General features: G+C 40.5%; 3 protein-coding genes across 5 annotated transcripts in view; 2 read left to right on the forward strand and 1 right to left on the reverse strand.

Moving 5' to 3' along the window:
- The window catches only part of LOC311033495 (protein phosphatase Slingshot homolog 3), a 44,468-nt gene extending 38,682 nt beyond the window's left edge, over window positions 1-5,786 (forward strand). For all 3 annotated transcript variants that reach the window (XM_084041009.1, XM_084041010.1, XM_084041011.1), the window contains one exon: window positions 4,033-5,786. In XM_084041009.1, the coding sequence (XP_083897135.1) occupies window positions 4,033-4,164 (132 nt within the window). In that variant the 3' untranslated portion in view covers window positions 4,165-5,786. The remainder of the gene's footprint in view (window positions 1-4,032) is intronic.
- Window positions 5,787-8,301: 2,515 nt separating this feature from the next.
- mrpl18 (mitochondrial ribosomal protein L18) lies at window positions 8,302-15,592 on the reverse strand. Its single transcript, XM_084085886.1, has 4 exons — window positions 15,358-15,592; window positions 14,411-14,576; window positions 13,368-13,602; window positions 8,302-8,497 (listed from the first exon to the last, which is right to left on the reverse strand). The coding sequence occupies exons 1-4, from the start codon at window positions 15,425-15,427 to the stop codon at window positions 8,420-8,422; spliced, it is 549 nt and encodes a 182-aa protein (XP_083942012.1). The 5' UTR covers window positions 15,428-15,592; the 3' UTR covers window positions 8,302-8,419.
- Window positions 15,593-20,937: 5,345 nt separating this feature from the next.
- Window positions 20,938-26,327, forward strand: part of LOC311034143 (uncharacterized protein) — a gene marked incomplete at its 3' end in the record, with an annotated part of 7,848 nt that continues 2,458 nt past the window's right edge. Inside the window, exons 1-7 of the mRNA XM_084041890.1 lie at window positions 20,938-20,971; window positions 22,745-22,890; window positions 23,704-23,833; window positions 24,064-24,408; window positions 24,705-24,756; window positions 26,030-26,142; window positions 26,261-26,327. The exon at window positions 26,261-26,327 is cut by the window's right edge and continues 65 nt beyond it. Coding sequence (XP_083898016.1) covers window positions 22,849-22,890; window positions 23,704-23,833; window positions 24,064-24,408; window positions 24,705-24,756; window positions 26,030-26,142; window positions 26,261-26,327 — 749 coding nt within the window. The 5' untranslated portion in view covers window positions 20,938-20,971; window positions 22,745-22,848. The remainder of the gene's footprint in view (window positions 20,972-22,744; window positions 22,891-23,703; window positions 23,834-24,063; window positions 24,409-24,704; window positions 24,757-26,029; window positions 26,143-26,260) is intronic.

Consider the following 26,327-nt stretch of genomic DNA (forward strand, 5'->3'; position numbering starts at 1 on the left):
TACGGGGGATAAAATCCCTCCTTGGCGTACGCCATTACTGACATGAAATGGTTCAGAAATGCAATTGCCCCATTTTACCTGAAACATCTGACGTGCATACCAAAAGACCAGTAATCTAACTAAATATCTTGGAACACCTCTATCAATCAATTTCATAAATAACTTTGCATGGTTAGTTCTATCAAAAGCTCTAGAGGCATCAATAAAGCATAAAAATACAGTATAATTCTGGATTCTGTATTTGTCAACTATCTCCTTTAAGGCATATATACATAAATCAGTGCTATGTTTTCTTTTGAACCCAAACTGATTATCAGTAGTGAGAACAAACATCTCCAGCTAGTTAGGAGAATTCTTTCTAATATTTTAGACAAGATACTGGCAAGGGCAATCGGTCTGTAATTGTCCATGCTATTTAGCTTCCCAGCCTTGTCTTTCAAGACAGGCACCAGCAGAACAGACATAATAGATTCAGGAAGAACACCATGAACCATGAGGCCTGTGAAACACATAGCAAGCAGGGGACAGAGCCTAGAGCTGGCATACTTTAGGTGTTCTGCAGTAATACAGTCAAGTCCACAAGCCTTGTTGTTGTCAAGCAGCTTGATGGCATCAGAAACATCAACTGATTTGACTACCATGTTTGGGGATAGATCAACATTATCAATTACCACAGCATTGCTCTTAACACAGTTAAAAAGATTACAGTAATTTTCCCACCACACTTTAGCAATCTTCTCTTGGCCACAGACACCCTCAATATCAGATGGTAAAGAGGTTTTAGAATTATTCATGACCCTGACCTCTTTCCAGAAGTCATCATAATTGCTTTTTTGCATTTTCCTAGCAAGAGAATTTGCCCTCATTGTGTTCTCCTTTGTCTTGATAAAACGAAGGGCATGCTTAAATTTTGCATTTGTTTCTTTTTTAAGATCAAGTAAGTCCCCCTGTCTGGGCCTGCCTGCCTCAGACCAGACTTTTTCAGGTGACATTGTTTGACACATAAACGCTAATAAGAAGCTGAGATTTGATGAAATTGAAAAACGGGCTTCACAGTTAAGTTCAGATGGTAATGGTCAATGGCTGTGTGCAAAATCAGAGCAATTGCTCCAGCCAGTGAGGAGAACCGGGTAGTGACACCACTACAGACAGACAGACAGACAGAGGTTACTAGAATTATAGTAGGATTATTATTATTATTATGTCAGGTATGATCTCTTTGTTTACACACCTAGTAGATCACTCAAGGGGCCTCAAGGTTCTCAAGGGGCCTGAAAGTTTAGAAACATAACTTTGATTATTTCTCCACTTCAATAATACCAATTTGTATCGTAGTTTATATCAGTTTAATCGTTGATTAGTCACCTTTACAACAAGGTATAATTAGTGGAATGAGTAACACAGCTAAACGTGTGGGTATCGCCCTCAAAGAATTTACAAAAATCCCCCAATATGTTTCTGTTGGTAATGTTGGTAATGCTCTCGTTTTGAGCGACCTACAGTACCAGCACACACCTGTGACTGGCACCTGAACATGGGTTGTGTAACATTGATTGATTGATTGATTGAAATTTTTATTAGGCAAGAAAATGTAAAACATCACAATTACATTTATAATACTTTGTCTAAAAGGTCCGTCCAAAAAAGTCCTTGCGGTCTTGTTTCCATTGAGGTCCTTGGTATTCATTTCATAGAGAAACATCTGTCTTAGGTACCGTTGTGCAAATCTTGCCTGTAAATATCTGGAAGAAAACCTATGGTTCCTCAGTGAAGCTAAGGTGAGGAACCGGTCTTCTTGGGTTGTTTTCTTCCTTTGTCTTCATCAGTCTCACAGAACATGGTCATGAGTTAGTAAATGGTTCCAGGGCTGACACCACATAATGCTGTAACTCTGCATAACGGAATTAACGGCCATTTTCGCCAGTGTGTTTTTTTAATAACACAGACTAGGAAGGTTTAACAGAGACAAACTAAAGTGAAGTAAAGTTCACTTTGAGCTGCGTCCATCACATCCACTACCATGTCCGTCTGCCTGTTATGGAAATAATATACTATATCCAGTCAAGGTGAAGCTGATAAGAAATATCTTCATTTGTGGAGTCCAACCTTACCGTTAGGCCGTTAGGGGCAGTTGACATTTATTTATTGGGGGTAATAGAATTTTTTTTTTTTTTTACAGAACCCGAGGCTCTGCTCGGCCTGGCTAATTAGCATACATTTAATACATGTAATTAGCATACATTGAATACATCTAAGTAGCATACATTTAATACATCTAATTAGCATACATTGAATACATCTAAGTAGCATACATTTAATACATCTAATTAGCATACATTGAATACATCTAAGTAGCATACATTTAATACATCTAATTAGCATACATTTAATACATCTAAGTAGCATACATTTAATACATCTAAGTAGCATACATTTAATACATCTAATTAGCATACATTTAATACATCTAATTAGCATACATTTAACAGAGATGCTGCTAGCCCTGCGTCCTGCGTCTCTGACGCACATTTTTAATAAAGGACGCATTAAACCAACCATCACGGCATCCACGGGACGCATACAACCAAAGCGAGCCGCGAGCCGCACACCAAACCGAGCCGTGGCGTGCACCAACGCGAGCCGTGCACCAAAGCGAGGTCTGGTAGGGTTGGGTTCGGGCAGAATTTGAGAACTCTACTGAACCTAGTAGATAACTGAACCCTATTGGACCCTAACCCTAACCCTCTGACACTGAACCTAGTAGATCACTGAACCCTATTGGACCCTAACCCTAACCTTTACCCTCTGACACTGAACCTAGTAGATCACTGAACCCTATTGGACCCTAACCCTAACCTTTACCCTCTGACACTGAACCTAGTAGATCACAGAGATCCTCTGACACTGAACTTCAAACAGTTCTACTGTCAGTACAGAGACATGGAGCCTCCAGCCTCTGTAACTCTGCCTGTCAATCACACACTGTCTGAATCACTAGATACTTTAAAGTGAGATCTTAAGACATAATGTGTACATACTGTATGTGTACATCTGATCTTAAGACATAATGTGTATATATGTGTATGTCTGTGTTTTAGATAGCATGTTATTTAGACAGATGGCAGGTTCATTATTCTCATGGTATCCTATAGTTTCTATAGCTTGAGATTATTATTTTGATAGTAAAACTCCTCACAAAATGTTCAGAAATCTAACTTTGATTATTTCTCCACTTCAATAATACCAATTTGTATCATATTTTATATCATTTTCATGGTTGATTAGTCACCTTTACAACCAGGTATAATTAGTGGAATGAGTAACACAGCTAAACGTGTGGGTATCGCCCTCAAAGAATTGACCAAAATCCCCCAATATGTTTCTGTTGGTAATGCTCTCGTTTTGAACTACCTGCCAGAACACACCTGTGACTGGTACCTGGTTCTGCAACTTTGACATCTGTCTTTGGTACCGTTGAGCAAATCATGCCTGTAAATCTGTGGAATAAAACCTATGGTTCCTCAGTGAAGCTATAGGGTGAGGAACCGGTCTTATCTTCTTGGGTTGTTGTCTTCCCTGTTGTCTTCACCAGTCTCACAGAACTTGGTTCTAAGTTAATAAATGGTAACAGGACTGACACCACATAATGTAACTCTGTATAACAGAACACCAGCTTCACTTGCCCTGTTGCATCATGGGTCTTATCTTGAATCCTGATGGGACAAACGTCCCATCATATATATATATATATATATATATAGAGAGAGAGAGAGAGAGAGAGAGAGAGAGAGAGAGAGAGAGAGAGAGAGAGAGAGAGAGAGAGAGAGAGAGAGAGAGAGAGAGAGAGAGAGAGAGAGAGAGAGAGAGAGAGAGAGAGAGAGAGAGAGAGAGAGAGAGAGAGAGAGAGAGAGAGAGAGAGAGAGAGAGAGAGAGAGAGAGAGAGAGAGAGAGAGAGAGAGAGAGAGAGAGAGAGAATGTAAATTGTATGTATTATTATTTATTAAAGTTTGTATTTTTCTTCGTATCTCCTAGTTGCCGGGCAGTCCCAAGCGGTCTCCGGGGCAACGGAGGCGGAGCCAACACGGCCGCAGCAGGGGATTGGTCCACCAGAGAGCCTGTATGGACAGCTCCCCTGAGCCCCCCCGACAGGAAGTGACCACCTGAACCACAGGAAGTGACACGACCAGACGGGGCAACCATGGAGTGATGGAGAAGAGAGAGAGAGAGAGAGAGAGAGAGAGAGAGAGGGAGGTCTGTGTGGGGGGGAGGGGCACACTAACACACTGTTAATCAACATCTGGTCCAGGACCCACCACGGGTCCGGATGGACCCTTATGGGTCTTTGAGACCCCAATGGTTCCATTTGTTCCTCAGATGTCCTTTCCTTCTTTACTGAACCTTTATCTCTATCTAGAGATGATGTCACTGCTCTAGTTCAATCAGCTTCTCAAACATGTCAAAGACACAGTCATGCAGACCCCCAGCTCAGGGACCCCCCACCTCAGGGACCCCCCACCTGAAAATAGTTTGTGTCAGGGACTTTTAGCAGATCTACAAGCTCACAACGTGTCAGGTTGTGAACTTGTAGATCTGTTATATTCAAATAGCCAATGTATTCAGGGTTAAAGTGGTTTTGATGTTATATCAACTCATTTTGCTGGGGACCCCCTGGAACCCCCTCAAGGACCCCTGGGGGTCCCCAGACCCCACGTTTGAGAACCACTGATTCAAACATCCAAAGACATTGACAGGGACATTCTTTGCACACATTAAACATAATAATAATAATCTTTATTTTGCACATTAAGTCTTATTTCAGTCACAAGCATTAAGCTGTTAGATCACTGAGAGAGAGAGGAAAGGGAATCGAACCAGGCTGCCAGGCTTTAGAGCCCACGTGGTACGGGCCCTAACCGCTGGGCCGTGGGGGCGGGGCCCTGTGACAGAATGTTTTCAGTATTATTGATACGACCATGTTTATCATTTAATATTTATATCTAATGACTCCTCCCCCTGCAGACCTCCCTCACTCCTTATTGGTTGAAATCTATGCAATTCAAGTTCCACTGTATTTGTATTTCCTGTTTAAAGGTGTGATATATATGGATGCATTCTGTATTCAATGCATTTTAAAGGTAGGATAGGTGATATTCTGTGTTAAATAGCTCTATTTTCTGATAGTAATCATTGTTATAACAGGAGTCTCCATGTCTCTACAGCTCTTTAATAAACACAAAATACATTCTCAGCCGTGGATAGCAATTTCATCCAATCAGGAGAGAGATAGAGGATAAACAAATGAAATAGGAACATTATGTTCTGTTTATTAAAGAACAGGAGACCATGTGACTGAACAATAAAGTGCTTTAACCTTTTAACAAAAAACGTTTTGTTTTAAACAAGAAATATCACGTACCCTGCCTTTAAGGCCTTTTCTATTTCTTTTTCAACACCATATACAAGCTTCCACCATGTTTAGTTTTGTGTTAAAGTTCTGTGTCTCTATTATCAACTCTTATGAAAGGATAAAGAAGTATTTACAGACATATATGAGTATTTAAAACGTCTGCTATGGACTAAAGATAGAACACTGTCCACCATGATGCCAAACCATGTGTTCCAACCTGCCAATGAGGTTCAATGATTAGAAATGAATATTTCTGAGTTTAAATGAATATTAATGAGGTTAAATGAATATTAATGAGTAGAATAAATGAATAGAAACTAATTAAGTAAAGTGTTTTCCTGGTCTAATAACTAATTCAGTGGTTCTCAAACCTTTTCATTTCAAGGACCCCCATAACTCTGACAGTGTGCAAATGGAACCAAATGGACCCGTGAGGGTCCATTTGGTTCCATTTGCACACTGTCAGAGTTAGCGGTCATTTAGCTGCGGATCCCCTCAAGGGAAACCCCTCAAGGACCCCCGGGGGTCCTTGGACCCCACTTTGAGAACCACAGATGTAGTTTGTATGTTGTTGAAGCAGGTGGTCGTTGCTTTATTCATGTTGATCCTCATGGAACAGCTTGTGAGAATAAAGAATGAATTATGTGTCATTCTACCAGAGGATGGATTCTGTCAAAGCTTCTCAATGGGAACAGAGTCTTTTTTTGTTGCACAAATGTAACAAATGTAACAAATGTAACAAACCTCTGTGTTTCATTGTAAAGCATGTTGTCAGAATCCATCCTCTGAGCTACAATTCCATTTGGTTGTGACTGTGACCACACCCTTACTTTATCCCATTTAGACCAGGAACACATTTTTTGATTTCTTTGGCTACTCAAAAAATAGCAGATCTACAAGCTCATAGCACGGCACCGCACTGTGAGCTTGTAGATCTGAAATGTATTTTAAAGATCGTGAACATTTTTGCAAATCTTTGAATATATTTTTATAGCGAACATTTGTAACTCAAATCTTTGCTTTTTTTTTGGGGGGGGGGGTCCCTGGAACCAGATATTTTACAAATATTCTGTAGTTTAATAAGTTTAGTGAATACTGAAGACGCCACACAATGGATACATTGTGTCACACTCCTAGTCTGGTGTACTTGTGCCCCCTCCTGTCCAGGCCCTGTAATGACAGTCAATAACATGCCTAGTAAACCCACAATATAACAGTTCTCTTTAAAAATAGATATATTCAAAGAAAAATGTCAAGATTTTTCAGGAATAGCAGATCTACAAGCTCATAGCACGGCACTCGTGCTATGAGCTTGTAGATCTGCTATTTTTTGAATAGCCAAAGAAATGAAAAGTGAAAATGACAAAGATGCGTTCCCGGTCTAAATGGGTTATTCTAGTTTATTTAGTTGAGGTTTATTTCCATTTATAAATATAAACAGACCTCTGATATATATATATTTAATATATGTATATATATATGTCACATATAAATATAAACAGAGCTCTGACATATGGAGATGAAAGCATTCAGTCTGCATAGATGACCTTTGAACACTTAAAGCTGCTCTACGTAACTTGATTTGAACCCGGCTCTCCTGCACAAGAGCTGAAACTTTGTTTTTTTTTTTACCTCTGGGCCAATAGAGCCTGTCTGCTTGCTCAGGGGAGACATAGAATGTTGACCTTCAGGTCAAATTGTATTAACATACTAGGTTACGTAGTACAGCTTTAAGACGTGTTAAAGCTGTTAAAGATGTTCCTGTTGAACTTTTGTTCCTCAAAGTAGGAACAACAGTTTTAAAGTGTTTTTATGGCTATAGGTGTATTCTATATTTGTAGATCTATAATGTATTCTATATTCAGATTGAATGTGTTGTCTTCCATATAAGGAGATGTTTGTGTCGAGGGGTTAAAATTAACCCCCGCTATGCTGAAGTGCCTTGATGCTGAAATGAACCGCTGTATCCCTGGTGTCCAGATTCAGGGCAACTTTTCAAAAAAATATCAGATCTGCAAGTTCACAGCGGTTGTAGATCTGTTTTTTCTTCTTCTTTTTTTCCCGAATAGGGTTCAAGTGGTGATGATGTCACTTTGTTTTATAGATCCAGCTCTGTGACTTTAAGGTTATGGTTTCTTACGGGTGTAATTAATTATGTTTCTTTTCTTACTTGTTTTTTTGTTTTTTTCTTACTTGTTTTTTGTTTTTTTTATGTATTTTCAACTGTTTTCAAACATGGCATGAACCTGCATGTCTTCCTGTAGACACTATCGCTGCCTGCATGTTTATACACATGGTTTTCTATTGACCAGGGTGTGCCTGCCTAAATATGTTTCTATGTACTGTATGTACAAGCTGTATGTATGTTTGTACGTACAACCAGATGTTTTCTATTGACCAGGGTGTGCCTGCCTACGTATAACCAAGGTAAATTATTCACCATCATTTAATATCGGTTCTCATTCCTCACGCTCTACATTCCTCACGCTCTACATTCCTCAAGCGCTACATTCCTCTTTAATATATTCATCTTTAATACATTCCTCTTTAATATATTCATCCAATTAACTCTGATTTATTTGATCCATTAGCATCTTATTCTAACCTTAACGATGCTTCACATCCACCAGCACTTTATCGCCTCCAGCCTCTGAGCCAAATAATGCTGTTATTATTTTACCATCACATCCATTTAAATAATATTTAACATAATGCTGTTATTATTTTACCATTTAAATCATTGTTCAATCATGTTTAAAATAATGCTGTTATCAATGAGTTTTCATATTATTCTCCACTGTTGGTCACAAAGCCGTTGGTTCCATCCATCCAGCACAAACTCACTGTTTACAGAACAAAGACGTGAATAAATGATTCTACTGAAACCAAAACTCTGTTTGTCTTTAACTTCTTTATTCAGTGAAGAAACATGTCGGTCAGAAACCCTGCAGCTGGTCTGTGGAAAATGTCTGTATGAGAGAAACGTCTGTGTGAAGGAGAGGAAGCTTGTGTTCATGTTCCAACGTACTTCCTTCTTGGTTCACTCAGAGTGACTCCTCCTTCCTTCATGGCCTTCCTGAAGGACTGGACCTGTTGTTAGAAACACAAAACTATTTATAATGTATTTATTTATCAGAAGCTCTTTATCCAGAGTGACTTACAGTAAACACACACACCTAACAGAGTTTAGTGGGATCCACTGGCTCCTTCAGTAAGGGCATTTCTTATTGGTTAGTGGGCGTCACCTCATTGATTAACACAGGTGTCCATGTTAAAGCGGTGCCAGCAGTCTAAATGAGGTAAGATGTGTTCCTCAGCACTAGAGTCTGTATGTTTACTGTGATACCATGATGAATACTGTCTGTTCTAAACATGTTAAATGTACATACATGAAGTACTGATGCGTTGTACATGTATTCAGTTAGTCATGTTGACAAACCTAACAGTTTATTGTTTACAACAAACTGCTGCTAATTCTGTTGTAGACGTGCTGAGGCTGGGGTGTGTTACACCAAAAGAGGTGACTGACCAGAGACTGGTGTCTATTCTTACCAGATACATATTGTTTTGTTTTATTTCATTGTGTTGTATGTTTATTATTGTTAGAATAGCCCAGTCTATATTAGATTTGCCCAAGCCTTGCAGAGGCTTGGGTGTGTTACACCAAAAGAAGTGTCTGATCAGAGACGTGTGTCTATTCTTAGCAGAATAAACTGTCAACAAAGAGAAGCGGTCTGGAACTGCATTAATCCACAACACAACACAGATTAACCTTTACACATACATAGACTGTAGAGAGACAGTGTTGTGTCTCAGTAAACTAGGATCACAGGTAAACCATGAACCTAGACTCAGTATAGTATCCAACAAATAAATAAGTAATCTGTACATTAAAACTATATAAACTACAGGATACCAGATCAACAAATGAACCTGACATTTGACTGAATAACATGCTCTAAATGACCTTTGCATAAGGCAGTGGTGTGTTGTAGGTTTTTTCTGAGGTTTACAATAATCATTCCCTAAACGACATGCTGGTGGAGATGTTTAATGGATGAAATGTTTAGTAGAGTATCTACGCTTGGCTAGATGTTGTGCAGGTCACTCTACGTATACAGAGTAACACAGTAGAACACACCACTCACTGCTTCATGGTTATCAAGGCTTTAGGGCTTTAAGTTCTACAGGCTTATTTATGTTTTTAAATGTTCACCCATAATGCCACGCCCTAAAATAGGGACCAGGGGAGAGAATAGTTAGAAGGGAACTTGATGTTTTGTCTCAGGTCAGTCAGACATGTTTGTGTGTTTAGTGAAGTGTTGAAACACAACCTGTAGCTCTCTCTGTGTCTCTGCATGTTTTCACTAAAACCATGTTGTTGGATCAATGCATAGAATGTGTTTCTCTGAGCTTTATTACTGATAACAACTATAATACTCATCACTGTGTCCTGCTGCTCCTCTCTGACAGAGACGTAATAATCATTGGTACCTTTTCATCTCCTAGAAGTGATAGTTATAGGATGGGTAAAGAAATGCAGACACATTTCTGACCTGGGAAACACTGCTTTAGGCATCGATGCACCAGGTTCTTAGAACCTCTTTCAACAAGATCTTAAACTGAATACCCTAGCATCTACTGAATACCCTAGCATCTACTGAATACCCTAGCATCTACTGAATACCCTAGCATCTACTGAATACCCTAGCATCTACTGAATACCCTAGCATCTACTGAATACCCTAGCATCTACTGAATACCCTAGCATCTATTGGCCATTTTAGGAATTTACTTAATAACCCTTCATTATCTTTATGCAACTGTTTTAACTGATTGTTGTCGACAACCGTTGTTTCATGAGTCATACATGTTATTGGCATGTGGCATGTTTTCCTAACACGGTGCAGCCCAGTGGAATACATGAACCCTCGCCCCAAAACACGCTCGCCCCGAGTCAAATCCCACCTCGGAACGGTCGCCACCTGGTATTCCTATGTATGTCTAAACCTAACCTTATTCCTAACCTTAACCTCAGTAAAACTATGTCTAAACCTAACCTTATTCCTAACTTTAACCTCAGTAAAACTATGTCTAAACCTAACCTTATTCCTAACTTTAACCTCAGTAAAACTATGTCTAAACCTAACCTTATTCCTAACCTTAACCTCAGTTAACTATGTCTAAACCTAACCTTATTCCTAACTTTAACCTCAGTAAAACTATGTCTAAACCTAACCTTATTCCTAACTTTAACCTCAGTAAAACTATGTCTAAACCTAACCTTATTCCTAACTTTAACCTCAGTAAAACTATGTCTAAACCTAACCTTATTCCTAACTTTAACCTCAGTAAAACTATGTCTAAACCTAACCTTATTCCTAACCTTAACCTCAGTAAAACTATGTCTAAACCTAACCTTATTCCTAACCTTAACCTCAGTTAACTATGTCTAAACCTAACCTTATTCCTAACCTTAACCTCAGTAAAACTATGTCTAAACCTAACCTTATTCCTTACCTTAACCTCAGTAAAACTATGTCTAAACCTAACCTTATTCCTGACCTTAACCTCAGTAAAACTATGTCTAAACCTAACCTTATTCCTAACCTTAACCTCAGTAAAACTATGTCTAAACCTAACCTTATTCCTAACCTTAACCTCAGTTAACTATGTCTAAACCTAACCTTATTCCTAACCTTAAAGGGATATTTCACTTTCAAAAAAACTTTGGGTCATTTTATAGTCTACTCAGGCTTTTGTGAGCCCCCCAGACCGTTTTTAAGTTGCTTGATTCATTATTTAGATATTTGATATTCATTTTATCAGACACGCCCCCTTCCTATACAAACCCATTATAACTTCAAACTCCATTTTTAACATGTTAGATTCATCAAAAACACCCGTCCTTTTTTCTGGTGACTCTCCCTGCCCTCCTAATACGCGAGGGGGCCGTGTTTTTTCGATATTTTTTTTCATTTCTTTTTAATATATTTTTTTGAAAATTTAAAAAAGTAAATACAATAAAAACATTAAATAAAATAAATGAAAAAGGTAATCGAAAAAACACGGCCCCCTCGCGTATTAGGAGGGCAGGGAGAGTCACCAGAAAAAAGGACGGGTGTTTTTGATGAATCTAACATGTTAAAAATGGAGTTTGAAGTTATAATGGGTTTGTATAGGAAGGGGGCGTGTCTGATAAAATGAATGTTAAATATCTAAATAATGAATCACACAACATAAAAACGGTCTGGGGTGCTCACAAAAGCCTGAGTAAACTATAAAATGACTGAAAGTTTTTTTGAAAGTGAAATATCCCTTTAACCTCAGTAAACTATGTCTAAACCTAACCTTATTCCTAACCTTAACCTCAGTAAAACTATGTCTAAACCTAACCTTATTCCTAACCTTAACCTCAGTAAAACTATGTCTAAACCTAACCTTATTCCTAACCTTAACCTCAGTAAAACTATGTCTAAACCTAACCTTATTCCTTACCTTAACCTCAGTAAAACTATGTCTAAACCTAACCTTATTCCTAACCTTAACCTCAGTAAAACTATGTCTAAACCTAACCTTATTCCTAACTTTAACCTCAGTACAACTATGTCTAAACCTAACCTTAACCTCAGTAAAACTATGTCTAAACCTAACCTTATTCCTAACCTTAACCTCAGTAAAACTATGTCTAAACCTAACCTTAACCTCAGTAAAACTATGTCTAAACCTAACCTTATTCCTAACCTTAACCTCAGTAAAACTATGTCTAAACCTAACCTTATTCCTAACCTTAACCTCAGTAAAACTATGTCTAAACCTAACCTTATTCCTAACCTTAACCTCAGTAAAACTATGTCTAAACCTAACCTTAACCTCAGTAAAACTATGTCTAAACCTAACCTTATTCCTAACCTTAACCTCAGTAAAACTATGTCTAAACCTAACCATATTCCTAACCTTAACCTCAGTAAAACTATGTCTAAACCTAACCTTATTCCTAACCTTAACCTCAGTAAAACTATGTCTAAACCTAACCTTATTCCTAACCTTAACCTCAGTAAAACTATGTCTAAACCTAACCTTATTCCTAAACTTAACCTCAGTAAAACTATGTCTAAACCTAACCTTATTCCTAACCTTAACCTCAGTAAAACTATGTCTAAACCTAACCTTATTCCTAACCTTAACCTCAGTAAAACTATGTCTAAACCTAACCTTATTCCTTACCTTAACCTCAGTAAAACTATGTCTAAACCTAACCTTATTCCTAACCTTAACCTCAGTAAAACTATGTCTAAACCTAACCTTATTCCTTACCTTAACCTCAGTAAAACTATGTCTAAACCTAACCTTATTCCTGACCTTAACCTCAGTAAAACTATGTCTAAACCTAACCTTATTCCTAACCTTAACCTCAGTAAAACTATGTCTAAACCTAACCTTATTCCTAACCTTAACCTCAGTAAAACTATGTCTAAACCTAACCTTATTCCTAACCTTAACCTCAGTAAAACTATGTCTAAACCTAACCTTATTTTTTAACGTAACCTCAGTAAAACGAATACAAGAACCACTGGGGGTGAGTGTGTTTTGTGGCGAGAGAGAGTTCTGGTGTGTAGTCCCCAGTGTGTAGTTGTACTCACAGCGTCAGAGCGGTACTGTAGCAGTGTGTAACAGTGTGTAACAGTGTGTAACAGTGTGTAACAGTGTGTAGCAGTGTGTAACAGTGTGTAACAGTGTGTAGTTGTAACAGTGTGTACTCACAGCGTCAGAGCGGTACTGTAGCAGTGTGTAACAGTGTGTAGTTGTAGCAGTGTGTAACAGTGTGTAACAGTGTGTAACAATGTGTAACAGTGTGTAACAGTGTGTAGTTGTACTCACAGCGTCAGAGCGGTACTGTAGCAGTGTGTAACAATGTGTAACAGTGTGTAACAGTGTGTAACAGTGTGTGTGTACTCACAGCGTCAGAGCGGTACTGCCAGGGGATGCTCCTATAAACCATCCTGGTGATGCCCGCCTGGTGGCAGCGCTGTGCCAGCACCTCGCCCACAGCCTGGCACGCTGCCACGCAGTGGGTGGAGCCTAGCTCCTGTTTCACCGCCCACTCCCTGGTGGAACAGGACAGAACCGGATCGGGACCGCCGGCCGAGAACACCTCCGCTGTCACGTGATGCTGGGTCCTAGAGAACACCAGCCTGTAGAGACAGAGAGGTTGTTACACCTTATCTCTGTATTCTATGATCCTATAGTTTACTGAGACACTACACTGTCTCTCTGTATTCTATGATCCTATAGTTTACTGAGACACTACACTGTCTCTGTATTCTATGATCCTATAGTTTACTGAGACACTACACTGTCTCTCTGTATTCTATGATCCTATAGTTTACTGAGACACTACACTGTCTCTGTATTCTATGATCCTATAGTTTACTGAGACACTACACTGTCTCTGTATTCTATGATCCTATAGTTTACTGAGACACTACACTGTCTCTGTATTCTATGATCCTATAGTTTACTGAGACACTACACTGTCTCTGTATTCTATGATCCTATAGTTTACTGAGACAAAGCAAAGCAAAGTTTGTTGTTTACCCAGGGTGTCGGACTAAGCACGAAGCTTGTTTCAAGCCGGACCCTGCATGGAAGCCTTGCTCAAGGGCTATTCAGCGGTGATTCATGATTGATGTGATGAATTGGGGAATCGAACTAGGGACCTTCCGGTATCAAGGCCGCCCCTCTAACCACTAGGCCACCGCTGCCACTGCACTGTCTCTCTGTATTCTATGACACTATAGTTTACTGAGACACTACACTGTCTCTCTGTATTCTATGATCCTATAGTTTACTGAGACACTACACACACACACACACACACACACACACACACACACACACACACACACACACACACACACACACACACACACACACACACACACACACACACACACACACACACACACACACACACACACACACACACACACACACACACACCTGTGGTAGAACTCTCGGTGAGGCCAGGTGGTTTTCCATCCTCGGTCCTTCACAGCCAGGGCCATCTGCTCCAGGTTTCTGGGGTTCCTGTTGGTGAAGGAGGGGCTGACGGCCTCCTCTTCCTCAGTGGAGGGTCTGGGCTGGGGGGCCGCACTCAACCACCGCACTGACGAAACACAGAGTTTATAATGTAGTCATTTTATCAGACGCTCTTTATCCAGAGTGACTTATAGTAAACACATTGTATTGTCTCAGTAAACTATAGGATCACAGGTAAACCAAGGACAAATAATGTAATTAACACTCTATAGTAATGATTACTATCACAATATAGATCTATTTAACACTGTTACTGAACAAACACTCTATAGTAATGATTACTATCACAATATAGTTATTTTAAAACATAAAATATCACTTATCCTGTCTTTAACATGTATAATTAAATCAGTGTCATTAATAGAGCATTACAGCATCATTACACATTTAAGTTGACGATTAATCGTCTCTCAAATAACTGTGATTAATGATTTAATTGTGTTTGGCCGTTGAACATGAACATGGAACATATGAAGCCTTTTATGCTTCATAATAAAGATTTACACAGAGCAGACATGATAAATAACTGAAATATACAAAGACAATATTGACATATTTAATGTCTTTGTACATGAAAATAAAGCAGAAATAGCAGATCTACAAGCTTGAAGATCTGCTATTTATTTCTGCTATCTTTATATTTGAAAATGTGTGGAAAATGTTCAACATGATTATGACTTTATTATTCAAATGATTATGTAAAAATAATTATTATTAGACGATTATGTAATAATTGGCCTAATCATTAATAGAGTAATTAACATGTGTAATTAAATAACAGAGTAATAATAAAGAACAATAATTCAGTATAAATAACAGAGTAACAAAGTAATAAAGTAATTAATTACCTGATGATTTTAAAGCTGTATTTGAACATAACTTCCTCAGATGAAGATTAATTTCTCCTAAAAGAGACATCTTTGTTCTTAATGAATGACTATCAGATATATAAACACTAACTATCAGATATATAAACACTAACTATCAGATATATAAACACTAATAGATGAATAATAGACTGAATAAAGTCATATTTATATAATTTTTAACACTCTGCCATCTTTGACATTCGGACAACATCCGGTACAGCGTTCTAAAAAGGTCCGGACAGAAACAAACACTTCCTGTTGTAACAGTTCCTCCGCCATGCTCCACCCCTTAACTCTATGCTCCGCCCACTTGACGTTAACGTTCCGTTTCCCTGGCAACCGGAGCACTATGTTGCCAGATTCTGTGAGAGAAATGAGCAACAAGTTCCATGAAAACAAGCCCAAAGCGACTTCTATAGGGCTCGGTCTGAGCACAAAAAGACAAAATAATAATAATCTTGAAAGAAATGACAAACACAATATTTTCAGTTGGGGGTCTGCGCTACAGACAAATACTTTGGGGTCTTTCATTATTGCTTAAACAACAATTAAAACACAACTACTACTACTATTTACAAGCATCTTTACAGAAAAACAAGCCCAAAGTCGCTTATAATAAGCAGACATGGAGGGGGGGAGAGAGCGAGAGAGAGAGACCCCCCGTTTACAAAAAAATAAGCTAAATTTAGGCTTTGGTGCCCTCCTGTGGTGATAATGGAACATTGTTAGTTTCCACCATAGAGTTATATATATATATTATACAAGCTCACAATAGATCTGCTATTTTCAAACATTTTAGTACTTTTACTTTCAGTACTTTAAGTACATTTTGATAATTTGATACCAATACTTTTGTACTTTTACTCAAGTACATTTTTAATTCTGGACTTCTTCTTCTTCTTTCGTGTGTCATCATCAGATGTCCAGTTCAGTAGTGTACAGCCACGCCCTCGTCTCGGGTCCCACATCGAAGAGGCCGGCCTCCGAGGGTGGTTTATACAGGGGACAGACTGTGATTATGTGCTCAGCGGTCTGCTCCGGCTCCCCACACTCGCATGCTGCTCCGTCCGCCAGGCCCCACTTCCTCATGGATGTTTTGAAGCGTCCGACCCCGGTTCGCAGGCGGTTCAGCAGGGTCCATTGCCGGCGTGGCAGTTCCTCTCCTTTAATGCCGCCTCCCGGGTCCTGGATGTAGCGGTGGATGCGTGTGGGCCCGGCCAACTCCCACTCCTGCTTCCAGGCTGCCGCCAGCCATGCCTCTGTAGACAGGTCCTCAGGGATGGACCTGAGCAGCTCTTGTACCGCCTTGTTGTACGGGTGGCGGGACTTGAGCCTATCTAGAGGCAACACTGTTGTGGTGGTGTTGTGCAGGATATGCCAGTCATGTCTACAGGCTTTCCTTGCAAGGGCGAGGGTAGCAGCCTCTCGTCGGAGGCCGGCCGGGGCAATTCCCGCTAGCACTGGCAGGTGGAATACAGGGGTGGGCTTCAGGCAGCCAGTTATGGTCCGAAGAGCGTTGTTTATGGCAACGTCGACCTTCCTGGCATGTGGGCTTCTGCACCAGGCTGGGGCACAGTACTCAGCTGCAGAGAAGACCAGGGCTTGCGTGGAGATTCGGAGCACCTTGGCAGATGCACCCCAGCTGGTACCGGCGAGACGTCGGATTAGTGAGACCCTTGATGACACTTTGGCTGTCACTTCTTCCAGGTGTTGTTTGAAGGAAAGTGTCCTGTCCAGACGTACACCAAGGTACCGCGGGGCTTGCTGGAACTCCAGGCGCTTGTTGTTGACAAATACTTCCAGTTCCCTTCCTGCTTCGCGGTTGTTGAGGTGGTAAGCAGCTGACACTGTCTTGCCAATGCTGAGCTGTAGGCGCCACTTGCGCAGATAGGCTTCAAGGATACCCATATCTGGACTTTAACTTGTAACGGAGTACTTCTACATTGCAGTATATTGATACTTTTACTTAAGTAACATATCTGAGTACTTCTTCCACCACTGCTTCACATCCATTTATTACGGGGACAGAGCTCTGCTCTGTACACGTATTGTTATTGGCAGTATTCTGTCACTTCTTCTTCTTCTTCTTCTGCCACTTTTCGCAGTTCTGGCTGAACCGTGCAGTCGCTTTTTACGAAACTCGGCCATATGGTAGATGGTCATGAAAAACGATCAAGAAATAATTCTCACAATCTTTCGACCTAGAGCCATGAAACTTGGATACACATATGCGTCTCCTCATGCTGAACAACTTTCACCCTCTGACTTTTGACCTCTGACCTTTAGATCTCCCACCATTTTGAATTATATGAAAAACAGTCATTGGCTCCTAACTTCTGCATTTTTTCACTTATGGAAAATCCGTTGGAAATTTTTGTAGGCAGAGGTCCAAAGTTCAAGTGTTAAACGTTTCGTGCAGATTGCTCAAAAATCCCAGGAGGAGATAGATTTTAACTATTACAGTTTTATGAAAATGATTCATCTGTGCCTAAAACATACATGCAGACTCACATTTCTTTGAAACTTTGCAGAAATGTACAGGGTCATTCCAAATATCACTGAAACCAATCTTACTCCAATTGGCCAAAAGGGGGCGCTATAGCAATTTTTTGAAAAGGCAGACTTTAAACAGGCATAAGTCATGCCTCGTTTGGCCGAAAGTCGTGAAACTTGCTTACACATGTGCCTTGACTCATGAGGAACACACGTATCAATTTGACCATTAAGCTCCGCCCTTAGATTTTCCGCAATTTTGAGCAGTTTGAAAAATACTTGTTTTTGCCAGTTCTGGCTTAACCGTGCATACCCTTTTTACGAAACTCGGCCATATGGTAGATGCTCATGAAAAACTACCAAGAAATAATTCTTACACTCATTCGTCAAAGGGTGGCGCTATAGCACTCAATTGAAAGTGCCAACTTTGAACAGGTACAACTCATGCCCTGTTTGACCTACAACCATGAAACTTCGATACACACATGCGTCTCTTCATGCCCGACAACTTTCGTGGTCTGACTTTTGACCTCTGACCTTTAGATCGCCCACCATTTTGAATTATATGAAAAACAGCCATTGGCTCATAACTTCTGCATTTTTTCACTTATGGAAAATCCGCCGCTTTTGTTTTGTCGGCAAAGGTCCTAAGTTCATGTGTAAAATGTTTTGTGCAGATTACTCAAAAATCCCAGGAGGAAATAGATTTTAACTATTGCAGTTTTATGAAAATTATTCATCTGCCCCTAACACATACATGCAAGACTCACATTTCTTTGAAACGTTGCAGTAATGTAGAGAGTCATTCCAAATATCACTGAAACCAATCTCACTCCAATTGGCCAAAGGGGGGCGCTATAGCAATTTTTTGAAAATGCAAACTTTAAACAGGCAAAAGTCATGCCTCGTTTGGCAGAAAGTCGTGAAACTTGCTTACACTTGTGCCTTGACTCATGAGGAACACATTTATCGCTTTGACCAGTAAGCTCCGCCCTTAGATTGTCCGCAATTTTGAGCAGTTTGAAAAACACTTAAACCCAGGATTTCTCAGCTATTTGCGTGAAACTGTATCATCTTTTTGATCTCCTTTTTCACAGTTACTTGTCTGTTGGGCCAATGGCGTCTCCCTTAAATGAAGGCCTCACAATCTCATGGTCGCCAGTTCAAGCCTCACTTGATGCAGACTTAATTTAAGTTGAATTGCAAACAACATGACTGTATCAATGAATACATGTGCAAATGGTAAAGATAACCTGAAATGCTTATTTGAGAGTACGTTTTTTCAACGTATGACATACTTCATTCTGAAAATAGCTGATCTACAATCTCACAACTTTTCATGGTTTGTGAGCTTGTAGATCAGCTACTTTCACTAGTTTTGGTTCTGAGGAGATGTACAATTTCTTCATTGGTAAATGGTTTGTGAACGAGTGATCTTAGTGTTAGTGAAACAGGGGCTTGGGTCATGACAGAAGGCAAGAGTTTATGATCTTCAACAGACAATATCAGCCTGGACAAAGCTATAGCACTATAGGTAGTGTTGCAGCCTATTAGTCTGAAGGTTGAGAGTTCGAATCCTGTTAATGGCAATAGGTTGAGATCTCCAATCAAACCATTATGTTTCCATCTCTCTCTCTCATCAATCTATTGTTTCCATGTCACTCTCTCTCTCTTCAATCTATTCCGTTTCCATGTCTCTCTCTCTCTCTATTCACTGGCCCCGTATTATCGCTGCTTGCAGCTATATTTTAAAGTTACTTTTCCATTTGGTACATTTGTAAACCGTCGTATGACGGTGTTGAGCCCACAACGCGTCGCAGATGCGTCGCGTTGTGGGCTTGTAGATCGGCTATTTTCGGCGCGCGTCACCGTCGTACGGCCAAAATATAAACCGACATTTGTGAGGACTGCGCATGCGCATGGCTAGCCGGCTAGCGGATGTCACATTTTAAGATGTGACACAGTCACATTTTAAGACAGACATTTCCGGTGAGATAAGTTGAAATCGGTTCAATAAGAAGCTTTTTAATCCGATCACCGGCCATTTTCTCCGAATTTTCTCCGATGCTTTCAACAACGCGAACCTATCGGTTGGAAGGTGTATTGCAATCTGATACATTATAGAAAATAAAATAGAAAATGGCCACCGATCGGATTAAAATACTTTTTATTGAACAATACGGAAAATATGGGTACTTATACCAAAGCACTTCCACTTGTTACATCCGTTGCATGGGGGTCATTACTTTATATTTGAAATCTGAACGTTTATGTAGATGTAAGGGTTGTAAATGTAAAAAGAATCTTAAACCAGGAACAAGTGGTTCTATGACAGTCATGTTTCAGGGCTATCTATGGCCATACTGCGAAAACGGCAGATCTACAAGCTCACTGTAGCTCACTGAGCGTGTGTGTGTGTGTGTGTGTGTGTGTGTGTGTGTGTGTACACACACACACACACACACACACACACACACACACACACACACACACACACACACACACACACACACACACACACACACACACACACACACACACACACACACACACACGGTGACCTGACTTCTGAGATGTCTATCAAACGAGCGCCCCCTCCCCTCGGCACGTCTCAGCCAATCATAGCAATCTAGGGGCGGGGTGACTTGAGGCGTGGCTAATGAGCAGGCTGGGCTCATCCATCAGGGATCATTTTGCTTTGGAAGTTTTTACATCTGGTCTGAGCCGGATACGGAAACAGTCTGTGTATTTATTGTGTTTAAACGTTTAAATGAGCGGATTCAGTAGGCGGGCTTTAGACCGGAACACACTGGTTGGTTCACAATGGAAACCACGTGACATCAGTTCATCAGAAAGCTATTTCCAGTGGGCGGATGGAGACAGACTGTTTATTGTTTAGTTTTAAACTCTCATCAAAACAGCAGTTAGTCAGTCTGTCTGTTTATTGTTTAGTTTTAGTTTTAATTTAAAACTCTGTAATTAAAACAGCAGTTAGTCAGTCAGTCTGTACATTAATTAACATAGTCAGTCAGTCTGTACATTAACATAATGTTACCTTTATATTCTTCATTATTACTCCTGGTTCTGTGTCTTTCTGCTGGTAAGTTAAACTCATGTCTTTCATGCACAACAGTCACATAATATAATATAGTCCTAGAATGGCTGTGACATTAGTAATACATGTCAAAAAGCAATACAAATATTGAAAGAGAGAGAGTAATACATGTCATGTATCTGGAATACATGAAATGTATGTAATATCACAGCCATTCTAGTACAAAGTCACATACAGACTTAAATGGTAATCCAAAATTAAAATAACTTGCCCACATTTCAGTTTATTTGACTGTTAAACTGGGTATGTAATGTAATTTAAATGTAATTTAATTTAAATGTAGTGTAATGTAATATCAGCAGTGCTGAGAGGAGGTCATATAATGACCATTAGATCATGTTGTATTAAATGTCAACTAGATGTTAGACCAGGGTCTTCAGTGTTTTTCAGACCAAGGACCCCTTAGATGAGAGAGAGATTAAACAGCATAGATAATGAAACAATGGCCCCTGTGCCCTGTGCAGTGTGCAGTGGGCCGTGGGCCCTGTGCAGTGGGCCTGGGCAGTGGGCCCTGGGCAGTGGGCCCTGGGCAGTGGGCAGTGTGCAGTGGGCCCTGGGCAGTGGGCCTGGGCAGTGGGCAGTGTGCAGTGGGCCCTGGGCAGTGTGCAGTGGGCCTGGGCAGTGGGCCCTGGGCAGTGTGCAGTGGGCCTGGGCAGTGGGCAGTGGGCAGTGTGCAGTGGGCCTGGGCAGTGTGCAGTGGGCCCTGGGCAGTGTGCAGTGGGCCCTGGGCAGTGTGCAGTGGCCCTGGGCAGTGTGCAGTGGGCCCTGGGCAGTGTGCAGTGGGCCCTGGGCAGTGTGCAGTGGGCCCTGGGCAGTGTGCAGTGGGCCCTGGGCAGTGTGCAGTGGCCCTGGGCAGTGTGCAGTGGGCAGTGGGCACAGACTGGTAAAATCCCCCCAACCCCCCATCAGGGACACTAAACCTAAGGTGGTTCTGAAACTTTTTCATATCAAGGACCCTCAAATGGATCCATATTAGCCTGCAGACCCTCATTTGAAAAGATATGCCAGGGACGCCCATAAGAGTTGATTTTTGCAGCTATAGCAGTGATTCTGAACCATTTTAATTTCAAGGACCCTCAGTTTGATGCATTATTAGACCATGGACCATTTAATGGCTTTAAAAAACAGTCACTCAAACAAATAGAACCAAAATGGTTCCATGTGTACACTCTCACAATATGGAAGATGTTGAAAAACCTCCTAACTAACCTATGAGCTGTATTTGGGTAAAGTGATGATAATATAATGTATTTGATATAATAATAATATAATGTATGTGTTGTATAAAGTCACCATACCAACTTTGATGAGGTAGTGTTGTGTTGCTCTAAAAACACGTTATTCTTTTTTTTCTTTGGGGGGGGGGGGGGGGGGGGTGTTATATCCTGAAAAGTGAATATTGTGGACATATACTGCAGTTGGTTTCTGCCAGACAGCAGAGAGAAGTAATCCTGAACTTGGATGTTACTGTTATGTTGAAGGATGAATCATGTACAAATAATACACAAACATTTGATCCATTACTTTTAGACAACTCTCACCTCAACCTCTGTGATGTTCAGGTAGTTTAAGTGATCATTAACCTTTTCTCTCTCCTGCGTTCTGTTTTAAGGCCCATATGCTACTCTGTTATTTAGAGATATATTAATAACCTTTTCTCTCTCCTGTGTTCTTTTTTAAGGCTCAACTCTGTTATTTAGAGAGGTTTGCAATGGCATATGTTAATAACCTTTTCTCTCTCCTCCGTTTTGTTTTAAGGCTCATATGCTACTCTGTTATTTAGAGAGGTTTGCTATGGCAGTGATTTTACCATCTATCTGTCGGAGCTTGGAAACCATCAGAAGTTGTACTTCACCGCAGACATGCGTGGCCAAAGGACACAAGTCATCGAAAATTATAAGAAGGTGAGCAAGAGAATGTGTTTTCTTCCTACACTGTAGGAAGAGAACACACATTTCTTGACAGTACTCCTACAGATTTTGTCCAAACGTGGGGGTCTGGGACCCCTAGGGGGTCCTCAGAGTTACTACAGGGGGTCTGTCAAATCGTTGTGTGATTTTTACACTAACCACTTCAACCAAGCATCCCTATTCTGGGGAGAACTTTAGCCAAAAATAGCAGATCTACAAGCGCACAACGCCTCGCATTGTATGAAAGATCTTTCAGATCTTTCATATTCCATCCTGATTGGCTAAGGTTGGTTTCCAAAGTTTGCAGGACTGCTCCGTTTTGAACAAAATGCCTCAAATCATGAACACAGCACCAGATTGCCGTGACGTTTTGCATGTACATTCCCACTTGGCAGAGGAAGAAATGCCACCCTACATCTTTCAAATCAGCCTTATGGTGGCGCTATAACGTTTTTACCCATAACTGGACCGATCGGTGTGAAAACTCCCTAGAGACCAAGGAAAAACCTCTGCCCTGCATTTTTCAAATCTGCCTTTTATAGCGCCACCAGGAGGCCTATTTCTGCTAAACACACTTGTTGATATCGCTCCTACAGATTTTGTCCAAACATCACACAAATGGTACACATTATCTCTATAGTCATGTGATCAACACAGATCTGTTTGATTTTTCATATTCCATCCTGATTGGCGCATTTCGAACATTGCTGCCCACAATAACCTGACCTGGCAGAGACCTGTGCTCCGAGGAGCTCCTCTTCTAGTTATTATTATTAATATTGTGATGTATTTGTGTGGTCCACACAGTCGTTGGACCCCCGCTATGTTCTGACCTCTCGAACCTTCACCGTTCTGGAGGTCACAGAGAAAGACACCGGAGTGTTTTCTTTTGGAGACGATTCCATCGCACTGGATGTCCTCAACCTGAAGGTTTTAGGTGAGACTGGATCAAACTTCTACTTTAATAATAATAATAATAATAATCTAGTTATATACAAGCTGATATACATTCTAAGCACATTATTTCACTGTGTGTGTGTGTGTGTGTGTGTGTGTGTGTGTGTGTGTGTGTGTGTGTGTGTGTGTGTGTGTGTGTGTGTGTGTGTGTGTGTGTGTGTGTGTGTGTGTGTGTGTGTGTGTGTGTGTGTGTGTGTGTGTGTGTGTCAGATTGTTCTCATAAGGTACAGACCCAGTACGGTAAAGAGCTCCACTTCATTCTTCCCTCTGGTGTGTATTCTCTGGACTTCACTCCTGAGGGACAACCTGACGCTCCATCTGTGCTGCTGTGGAATCGTACCGACAACCCCCCGCTCAGAGAGGGAGGAGTCAGGCTCAGTGAGGGAGGAGTCAGGCTCAGAGAGGGAGGAGTCAGGCTCAGTGAGGGAGGAGTCAGAGGAAGGCTGGTGAACAACAGGTGGGTGATGGACAGACTGACCCAGGAGGACAGTGGATTCTACACCTTCAGAGACAGAAAACACAGGTTTATGTCCAGGAACAAGATGAGCGTTGAAGGTATGACCGGCTGTCATTGTATCACAAATATCACTTTGAGATTCTGTGTTTCATCTTGACTTTATTTCACAGAGCAATAAAGAAACCCCCCCCATAGAAATCCCATCATGTCGTAGAAGAACTGTGTTCCAAAAATAGACAAATCAGCCCGACTGCCATTCTGTTAGGTCATGTGACTCTGTTAGGTCATGTGACTCTGTGTCCTTTATGATATTGAGTTACATCTGATAAAGTCTGTGTTTTTTATTATTATTTATATGTTTAGTTTAAGTTATGTCTCCTCTATGTCCTCACAGAGCAGTACCAGAACATATATGACAAAGTGGAGGGTGAGGAGCTCTATGTCAGGTACTGTTAATAATATATAATAATATAATAATGATAATAATAATATAAGCTCTATGTCAGGTACTTATCTGTTATTAATAATATAATAATATAATAATATAATAATACTAGAAAATGTGCTCCTTGGAGCACAAGTCTCCGCCAGCAAATATTGGAATTTATTCCAATATTTTCTCAAGATTGGAACTTTGATGATAGTGTGTACGTCAGATGGCACATAATAAGAGTTAGTTGCACTGTGTCATCAACTGTGATCTCAGTTTGTACTGGAATGTACTGTTCTTGATTAATCCTGTCTAAGCTATTTATATTACATAGTGTGATGACACCAGTGTGTCTACATAATGTATTGCTCCGCCATTTCTCAGCCATTTCGTGATTATTCCTGTCTTACCTCACTTTGAAAGAGACACAGACTCTTTCAAAGTGACACATCTATTTATAGGCCGCTATACGTCATGCGTCTCACTAGCCAATCAGAGCACACTCTTTCAACGTATTGTCACGTGTCACGTGAGGCTTGACCAATGTTAGCTTGGCCGAGAGGGGGGGGGGGGGGGGGGAAAGTGAAAACATAGTCTCCTGGCGGAGACAATAATAATAATAACTAGAAAAAGTGCTCCTCGGAGCACAAGTCTCCGCCAGCAGACTTGTGTTGGGAATGTTGGGAATGTTCTAATTCTTATGTTCTAATTAGAACATGTTACTGTGTCATAGTAACATGACACAAGTGTCCTATCCGTGTCCTATCCGTCTGTTTTATCCAAACCTTAGTTGGATAAAACTGGTATCCCCACCTGGAGTTACTGTATAACTGTCCTATCCGTCCTGTCTGTATACGTGTCCTATCCGTCCTGTCTGTATAAGTGTCCTATCCGTCCTGTCTGTATAAGTGTCCTATCCGTCCTGTCTATGTAAGTGTCCTATCCGTCCTGTCTATGTAAGTGTCCTATCCGTCCTGTCTGTGTAAGTGTCCTATCTGTCCTGTCTGTGTAAGTGTCCTATCCAATTGTTACAGTATCCGGCATTTCTCAGCCATTTCGTGATTATTCCTGTCTTACCTCACTTTGAAAGAGGCAAAGACTCTTTCAAAGTGACACATGTATTTATAGCCCGTTATATGTCACTAGCCAATCAGATCACACTATTTCACCATATTGTCAAGTGTCACGTGAGGCTCGACCAATGTTTGCTTGGCTGACGGAAAGTGAAAACAAACTCTCCTGGCGGAGACAATAATAATGATAATAATAATGATAATAATAATGATCAGGTACTGGGTGGATCCTGTTCAGTTTGATCTAACCTTCACTCCAGACGAGGATCCAACATCAGCCGTGATGCTGATGAGATCAGGGCGGCTGCAGGAGGAACACATGTTTACAGGTACAACTATTATTATCATCATGATCATTATAAGGATTATCATTATTAATCATGTTATTATTATTATTATTATTATGGATGTTATTAATATTATTATTATTATTATGGATGTTTCCAGGTAGAATCCAGCAGATGGAGGGAGCTTCACTGAACCTCAGGATCCAGGACCTCCGTATGTCTGACTC

Source organism: Gymnoscopelus microlampas (assembly GCF_963454915.1).
Source record: "Gymnoscopelus microlampas genome assembly, chromosome: 18".
Classification (NCBI taxonomy): Eukaryota; Metazoa; Chordata; class Actinopteri; order Myctophiformes; family Myctophidae; genus Gymnoscopelus; species Gymnoscopelus microlampas.

Bases quoted from the DNA above. Each gene is read 5' to 3' on its own strand.
- mrpl18 (XM_084085886.1), bottom strand. From the start codon at position 15,427: ATGTCTCTTTTAGGAGAAATTAATCTTCATCTGAGGAAGTTATGTTCA. The intron at 14,577-15,357 runs GTAATTAATTAC...GTGTTTCGTCAG, and splicing joins TACAGCTTTAAAATCATCAG to TGCGGTGGTTGAGTGCGGCC. The intron at 8,498-13,367 runs GTGAGTACACAC...TTCTAACAACAG, and splicing joins GGCAGTACCGCTCTGACGCT to GTCCAGTCCTTCAGGAAGGC.